At 58.7% G+C, this 7,863-nt stretch overlaps 1 protein-coding gene across 2 annotated transcripts; it reads right to left on the bottom strand.

Annotated features, from left to right (window-relative positions):
- Positions 1–2,695: 2,695 nt before the first annotated feature.
- On the bottom strand, positions 2,696–7,426 carry FEZF2 (FEZ family zinc finger 2). Of its 2 annotated transcripts, XM_039257258.1 has the most exons (6): positions 7,380–7,426; positions 6,367–6,481; positions 5,080–6,003; positions 4,593–4,727; positions 4,271–4,403; positions 2,696–3,354 (listed from the first exon to the last, which is right to left on the bottom strand). In XM_039257258.1, exons 3-6 carry the CDS (start codon positions 5,938–5,940, stop codon positions 3,095–3,097), a joined length of 1,389 nt encoding a protein of 462 aa, XP_039113189.1. In that variant the 5' UTR covers positions 5,941–6,003; positions 6,367–6,481; positions 7,380–7,426; the 3' UTR covers positions 2,696–3,094. The 2 variants fall into 2 exon arrangements, with proteins under 2 accessions (XP_039113189.1, XP_039113188.1); XM_039257257.1 differs by lacking the exon at positions 7,380–7,426 and having other exon boundaries at positions 6,367–6,575.
- Positions 7,427–7,863: the final 437 nt, after the last annotated feature.

The following is a 7,863-nucleotide window of genomic DNA, read 5'->3' on the forward strand; positions in this document are numbered from 1 at the left end:
TTTTATTATTAATTATTTTTCTTTTCTCCTTAAAGGGAAAGAAGAAGACTTGATCACGATTTCCACATTCAGGCCAACTTTTTTTTTTTTTTTTTTTTTTTTTTACAAATAGTTTATTGTCAAATTAGTTTCCACATAACACTCAGTGCTCATCCCCAAAGTGCCCTCCTCCATGCCCATCCCCCCTCCCCCCCACATCCATCAGTCCTCAGTTTTTGTCAGCATTCAGGAGTCTCTCATGGTTTGCCTCTCTCCTTTTCCCCCACCATTTCCGCCCTTCTTCTCCCCCTTGTTCCTCCGTCAAGTTCCTCCTAATCCTATACGTCCAAACATATGATATTTGTCCTTCTCTGGCAGGCCAACTTTTTAACCCAATTCTCTAAGTGGATGCTTTGCACTAGGTTTTATGGGGTCAGCCCCTTGCCCCAAGTTCTGAAACTGCTTCCAAAGAAGGTGGGCTTGCCCTGACCATTATCTAGTCTCCAAGAAATGAATCTGCAAAGGACCCTTCCAGGAATGCAAGAAGGAAAGGATTTTGGTTAAGAGGACTGTCATAGGGTGCCCGGGATCTCCAAGAAATGGAGAAAGGGGTGTGTGTGTGTGTGTGTGTGTGTGTAAAGGGACTAATAAACCGGTATGAGTACCCTGGGGGAAAGCTGACTCCTCCAACCAGCTCGCAATACCCCTGGGGATAGATGTGTGGGAAAAGCAAGGCGATATTTCCATATCCTTGGCCGCCAAGTCCTCCTCGCCCATCCTGGGGTTTCCTGGGGTTTGTGGCATCCATGGAGATTTCGGAGTTAAATCTGCATATCCCTCTGGGTCCCAATCTCCCCTCAGCGAACTGCAGCCAGAACGAGCTAACATTTAAATTCCTCCTCGTTTCCTCGTTCCCCCTCCCCTGACTGCGTCTTCCCAGACTTGGGGGGGGGGGGATTACAAAAACGAGGACGCTCTCCTTTCAGGAAATGGAATTCTAATGTACACGTTCCTATTTCTGAATCGGAGGTACTAAAAATACTCCCGCGACAGCCTGAGGAAGCTGTCGCCGTCCTCTGTGCAAACAAAATCGACAATTCTCCTTCCCTGCGCAATGGGTCTGCGAATTGGGCGGGGGCCGGAACCCAACCTTTGGCTGTGACCGGGACGGGGCTGCACGCAGCAGCCAAGCGCCTCCGCGCGGGGCCCAGCCTGGAGGCTCTTCCCCCACCCACGAGGACTGAAGGCAGCTTGGGTTCCCTGGAAGCATCCCAGAGTTCGAATCCCAGCCCTACCTAGTCCTGTGACCCGAGGCATGTGGTTTGGCTTATCTCTCTGCCCCAACGTCTCTGTCCGTCCGCACATCGTCCCCGGCTTGAGGGGTGTCGCGAACGCTCGAAAGCACTTGTGCCTGGAATGGAGCAAGCGTTCGGGAAATGTGAGCTGTTTTTGATCGCGGCAGCCCCTGGCGCCGGCAGCACTGAGCTCCTACTGTATACCGGGTGTTGGGATAAGTCGCACTGCAGTCACTTTCAGAGTTACGAGGGGGTTTCCTTTTGCATTAACTATCTTTCCCTCCAAATAACCTCCACTCGCAGTGGAAATCCGCGTGGGACCAGCGCCCAGCTGCCGCCGCCCCTACCCCTTGCAATGGCGAGGCTGCGTGGAAGCGCGCTCCCCGGCCCCGCGCCGCACTGCCTCCCCACGCTGGGGAATATTGTTCCAGAAGACGTGGGCTGCATCTCGGCGCGAATATTAAGAGTGTGTGTGCGGAGTGGGGGGAGGTCCGGCGCGCCGAGCCAGTAATCTGAGCTCTTGATTATCCAGATTCGGATCAAACGGGGCGGCGGCGGCCGACCCCCTCCTGGGAATGATTAGATGATTAATGTAATGCTGTTTGAAGGGTCTCTGTTTTCTCTCTTAATTTGGGTCATTACTTAGGAAGCAAGCGTGAGATCATTTCATCAGCGCGCTCGGCGGCGGAGATAGCTATTCAGAAAACGGGCTAACTGCGCGGTGATCGGGGCGCGGGAGGCGGCGGCCGCGAGCTCCGGGGGTCCGGGTGCGCCCTCCCGCGGCAGGGCGCGCCGCACCCGGAGGCTGGACCCGGACCCACAGCCCCGGCCGGGGAGCGCTCGGGCTGGGCTGGGCACCCTCGGCCTCCCGCTCGTGTCTCCAGGAAAAAAACTGGCAGGAAGACTCCCCCCCCCCGCCCGTCAGGTCTCCCAAAAAAGGGGACATGCTCCGACGCTCCCCAGCGGGGCGGTGCCCTGGCCGTTTACCTTCGCGGGCAAGGCAATTTGCTGAAAGATGCACCCAAACCAGCTCCCCAAACACCCAGCGACTTTTAACCCCTCCTCCTCCTGCCCCCCTTTTTTTAAAAAAAAATTTCTCACCCAAGTAAGGCAACACCCAGAATCCCAAGCGTCGTTAGAGTCACCAAATAAAAACTTGGCACCACGTGCAGGCCGACGTAGACCTTTGCTCCCTGGATCCCGATGGGGGGGCCGGGGAAGCGCGGGGGGGGGGTCTTAACAAGCAAGTACCGCAGGAACACCGGTTTGGCCTCACACTGGTCCCAGCGCCCCAAAGGAAGAAGCATTTGGGCAGGGAAATGCTATAAACGCCTATTTCCTTCTCATTCTTTTGGGTTGCTGAGCTGACCTAGCGGCGAGGGGAATGGGGGAAAGAAAACGCGCACTAGTGATTCTGTTTATTGAGTTAGATACGTATATATTCCGAGTTCGCTCTTACAGGAGGATTTACATGGCTGTATAAAGACGGCTGGGGGCGCCGCGCTCTTCCGGGGCGCTCACGTGACAGGCTGGGGTGAACACCCGCGGCCGGAGGAGAAGCGGAGGCCTGGAAGGAAATACGTTTCAGCGCATTGGGTTTAAATAAGTTTCCCGAATACACAAAGGTGGGAGCCACGCGTTTGCTGCCAGTCATCGAGGAAACGTTTAGCTTTCCAAAAAATATGCTGGTTTCGATAAATAGATTTTAGCCTCTCTGCTATAGTTTTTATTTTCTTTTAATTTTAGAAATAAGTTTATACGTGTGATCTGTTTGGGGGGGGGGCTGGACGGGGCTGGACGGGAGGGCGAGGCAGTAGCTCTCAGCTCTGCACTGTCCGAGTCAGGTCCTTTGTGGAGGGGGCGGCAGGCCCCACGCTATCGTGGAGTTTGCGCACGTGTTTCTTTAAGTCAAAGTTTCTGCAAAACCCTTTGCCGCAAGTGGCGCACGTGAAAGGCTTCTTGTCGTTGTGGGTGTGCATGTGGAAGGTCAGGTTGTAGACCTGGTGGAAGGCCTTGTTGCAGATGGTGCATTTGTACTGCTTCTCGCCGCTGTGGGTCAGCTTGTGATTCTTGTAGTTCCCTACGGGAGACCAAAAACAAAAAAAGGAGGGGGGGTGGGGATGTAGTGGGATGCAGGGGGAGGGGGGTGCCGGGCGTCCCGGGGGTTGGCTCAGGTGCCCGCGCAAAGAAGGCGACGCTTGGCTAGGCGGGCGCGACCTCTCCGAGTGAAGAAGTTGTCAAACTTCGTCTGCGTCAAGCCGGAGGCTCTCCGCCACAGGATGCAGGGCCGAGGCCCGCGCAGCCGCCCCGCGCCCCTGCCCCGCCCGGCGCACGGGCCCGCGCAGCGTCCCTCCCGCTGTGCTCCGCGCGCCCGGAAACTTTCGCGCAGCCCAGAGCGCATCGGGTCCTTCTCCTGGCTGCCGCCTCGCTGGAAGCAATTCGCACGAACCCGGGCTTCGGCCCTCATTTCTGTTTCTCTTCTCCGTTTAAAAGTTACTCCCTCTGCCCCCCCTCCCCCCCAAGCTACCACCCGGAGATCCAGAAGTGCCTTGAAAAACCCAAGCGGGGCGCCGGGCCTGGAGGTGCTGGGGACGGGAATGGTTTCTCCCGGTCTCGTTATTCCCAGGAGGTGGAGTTTGCCTCGAATTTTTTTTTTTTTTTTTCATTTGAAAGGGGTGTCCCGGCTACAAAGGCAAGCTTTTTCTATGGAGCGGTAGCCTTTCTTTAGCCTCCTTCCTTTCCCTCTGCCCCTTCCCTCCTCCCCACCTCCCGAATTCGGAGCCTCCCCGTGCAACCGGCCTGAATCCAGCGAGGTCTACTAACCCGGCCCGGAGAGCTTCCACCCAAACCGGGCACAACCCGATTCCAAAGAAATGCTGCGCCTGCGCTTGCAGCTCTCACGCTCCCTCTCTCCGGATCCTTCTTTGCCTTCCCGCTAGCGGTGACCCGCCGAGTCAGGAGGTGAGGTGAGGAGAGGGCCTCGCCCCGCACATTACCTTTTTGGTGAAAGCCTTTGCCGCAAAACTCGCAGACGAAGGGCTTGTAGCCCGCGTGGATGCGGATGTGCGTGTTGAGCGTGGAACTGCGGTTGAAGGCTTTGCCGCACTGGTTGCATTTATGCGGCTTTTCCTGCGGAAAGGGGCGCGCGCACAATGAGGCCAAGGCCCCGGCCAGGGGAGGCCACCTGGGGGGAGGCACCTTGAGGGGACACGGGCTCCCCGGGCGGGGGAAGGGGATCCCTTGCCATCCTCTCCCCAACACCGTAGCTCAGGCACGGCGTGTTGTGCACGGGCCGAGCTCGACCCGGGGGCCACGTACCTGGGTGTGGATAATTTTGTGTCTGCAGAGCGTGCTGGCCTGGCGGAAGCCTTTGCCGCAGACTTTGCACACGAACGGTCTGGCTCCGGTGTGGACCGGCATGTGGCGGGTGAGGTTATAGTGAGCATTAAACACCTACGGAAGGACACGAGGGGCCTTGTGGTGTGTCCGTCCGAGAGGGTCTAGAATCAGACTGGGGAGGCCAGAACCTACATCCCCCCAACCAACACTCCCTTCAGAAACCAACCAGAGCCCTGTTCATTTTGCCAAGCGCTTCCCAACCCACTGCTCACGCATCTCGCGTGGCCGCTGACGACGACATCCCCATTTTAGAGAATGGGAAACTGAGGCCCAACTGGGCCCTCAACGTGAGGCGTAGATAGCTACCGGGGAGCTTCTAAACTTGAGAAAGGGGCGGTCCAGGCTGCCTCAGGCAAGCAGCCGTCCCCGCTCATCCCTCCCAGCCCCCGCGGACCCGGGGCCTCACCTTGCCGCACACCTCGCAGGTGAAGTTTTTGGGCTTGCCGTCCGCAGAGCCCCCGGGCAGCTTGCCGTGGCCCTTGACGCCGCCGCGCTCGGCGGTCAGGGCCGAGTTCTCCTTCAGCACTTGCTCCAGAGGCGCGGGCAAGCGCTCCTTATGGGCATAGGGGGCCGGGTGGGGGAACTTGTCCGCGGCCAGGCCGGCCAACTTGGCGTTCTCCAGCAAAAAGAGTTTGGGGTGCGCAGCCAGGGCGGCGGGGGCCTGTGCATTGAGGAGGCCGGACGGGAAGAGGTGGCCTCCGAGGAGCTCAGACGGCGGGTACGCGGCAGAGTCCAGGTAGTTGAAGTAGTAGAGCGAGCCGCTGGCCGGCAGCCCCACCGCCTGGTTGATGACCTGCGGCTTGATGACCCTGCCCGCCGGCAGCGCAGACGGCGCCAGGCCCAGATCGGCCTTGCAGCACACGCCACAGTTGGTTTTGCACAAGCCGCTGGCGCCGCACACCGGGGCCCCCCCGCCACCGCCGCCGCCGCCGCCGCCTCCTCCTCCTCCTCCTCCACCGCCGCCCGCCCGGAGGCTGCTTTTCCAGAGCTCGGAGTAACTGAGCAGCGTCTTGGACGGCACCTCGTAGCCTAGGGGCTGGAGGGGGATCATACAGGGCAGCGGCGAGCAAAGGTTGAGCAATTTCTTGCCCTGGCCGCCGTCTGCCTCCAGCGTCCCCGGCCGGGGCTCAAAGGGCGCACGGGGCTCCGACGTCTTAGCCATGATGCGCTCGATGGAGAAGGCCAGCGTCTTGGAAGTGGCCGGCGACGCTCCAGCGCGCGGGCAGGCCGGGGGCACCATGGTCTCCAGGGAAGCCGAGCTGGCCATGGCGCGCCGAGCCGAGCTTTGCGGTGCCGGACTGGGCCGGGGCGCAGCCTCTCTCCTCTAAGTCTGCATTCCGGAAAAGGCAGGGAGGGAAACCGCAATTTAATAAGCACCTTGTCGGGTCCAGGTCACCCATTTGCATTCAAATGAACAGGGGCAGAACAAAGTGCACCCAAGGGTACCAAATTACCTCCCATTAACCCGGCGCGCAAAGGAACCCACCAGCCCCTGCCCTGAGACTTTGAAAGGGGGAAGACGGGGGAGGGTTTACAAAGGAAAAGGAGAGAGAGGAAAAAAAGAAAGAAAGAAAAGAGCCTCAAATTAACCCCCCCTGAGCCGTTCCCTGGACCCTGGCCTCCGCCACGCGTGCGGGGAGCTGGACAGTGAAGGGGCAAAGTTAGAAGGCCAGGAGAGCCCCCTCGCATTTACCTCTTTCCCCCACCGCCAAGGAGATGCGTTCCGAGCCATGCAGCGTGTCTCCTCTGTCACATTTTGATGGCAAACATCTTCCCCTCCGCGTGAGATCACTGTCTTTTACATTCAGCTGACATCACATGAAGTCACTTGAAGTGGAATGACATGGGCGGCGGCGCGGCTCCCGTAGCGGCCCCTGTGTTCCCCCGCGCCTGCCGGCCGCCGCCGCCACCGCCCCTCAAACTTTAAAAGGAGGCAACTGGCGCCCGAGCTCCCCTCGGGAAAGTGCGAGCGGTTCGCGAATCGGGAAGGAGGGAAGAGACGGGAGGGGGAGGGGGAGGAATCGTGATGGTTTTCCCGGTGGAAAGAAGGTGGGGGGAGCCCAAACCCAGGCAGAGTTCTGTGCGTGATTCACAACTTTGGGGGCCTATAGGTTTGAGGGACGCGGGGAGGGCAGAGGGTCCCGCACGCGCCGCCCCAAAGGGCCCCTGGGTGTCCGTCTAGTCGCTGAACTATCCCTTAGCCCTCTGCAGCCGAGCTGGGCATGGTGCTAATAAACTGCCATTTACCCACGGAGCCGGCGCCAGCCCCGAACACGCGCAAATGATAATTACCTCATTAGGATGTGGCGCATGGACGCGGGCGCCGCATTTGGAGGGGGGGAACTTGTTAATGGGGAAATATTAATTTATGCAAAAACAACGAGCTCGCCTTGGCTGGCGTCGGAGGTCGGGAGGGAGCTCCCGCCGCCTAAGGACGACCCTGAAGCGCCCGGAAGAGCCAGGCCGCGCGCCCAGATCCCGGGGGCCTCGGCGCCCGGCGGGGGCGCCTCTCCCCCTCTGGCCGACTCCTCGCCTGCGGCTGGGGGAGAGACTGCACAGCAGGCTGGAGGACTGCTTGAGAACCTAATCGATCAGAATCGCTGATTTGTGATCGGGTTTCTGAGGCAAAGCCCGCCTCTGCTGCTGGTTTAGGGCTCCGTGCGGGGAGGATTCGGAGGGCAGCTCTCCCTGCTGATGGGTACTTACTGTTTGTATAATTGAGAAGGTCCAATCTCCACCTGTTTAAGGAGCAGATTGAAACAGCAGAACCTCCCCTGGATCCTATTAAAACGTTTTTCCTCCTAAGGCCATTCAGTCGAACCAATTTTCCGAAGTGATTCATAGAGCTGAATTCTGCCAAGGCAGCTCTTTCACTTTTAGCCACTAAAGCACCGCGTGGAACCGGGTTTTGTGTTTTTCTAAAATAAAGAGAAGGATTATCAGAGGGGAGAGGGAGGGGGCTTGAAGGGGGGCGGGCAGAGACTTAGTGTGGCCAGAGGTACAAGCAGAGGGAAGAAAAGGCCCTTTTCTAGACAGGCCCCAAGTAAGTTCGGAGGAATTCAGCGTTTTGTGCCTGGCGCACAAAAGCGGCGCGCTCCACGCTCGGTTTGGAGGGGCTGAATTCATCTGTTTGCAGACCATTCCACCTGCGTATCACAACAAACTGCTCAAAGACGCTCCAGCACTTTCA

The sequence above is a fragment of the Hyaena hyaena genome, unplaced genomic scaffold, assembly GCF_003009895.1.
Source record: "Hyaena hyaena isolate Hyena2069 unplaced genomic scaffold, ASM300989v1 scaffold_608, whole genome shotgun sequence".
Taxonomy (NCBI): Eukaryota; Metazoa; Chordata; class Mammalia; order Carnivora; family Hyaenidae; genus Hyaena; species Hyaena hyaena.

What these genes read in the sequence shown, in the direction of transcription:
- FEZF2 (XM_039257258.1), bottom strand. Translation starts at nt 5,940, where the DNA reads ATGGCCAGCTCGGCTTCCCTGGAGACCATGGTGCCCCCGGCCTGCCCG. An exon ending in CCTGCGAGGTGTGCGGCAAG is followed by an intron (nt 4,728 to 5,079) that starts GTGAGGCCCCGG and finishes GTCCTTCCGTAG; the next exon opens with GTGTTTAATGCTCACTATAA. An exon ending in ACAAAATTATCCACACCCAG is followed by an intron (nt 4,404 to 4,592) that starts GTACGTGGCCCC and finishes CCCTTTCCGCAG; the next exon opens with GAAAAGCCGCATAAATGCAA.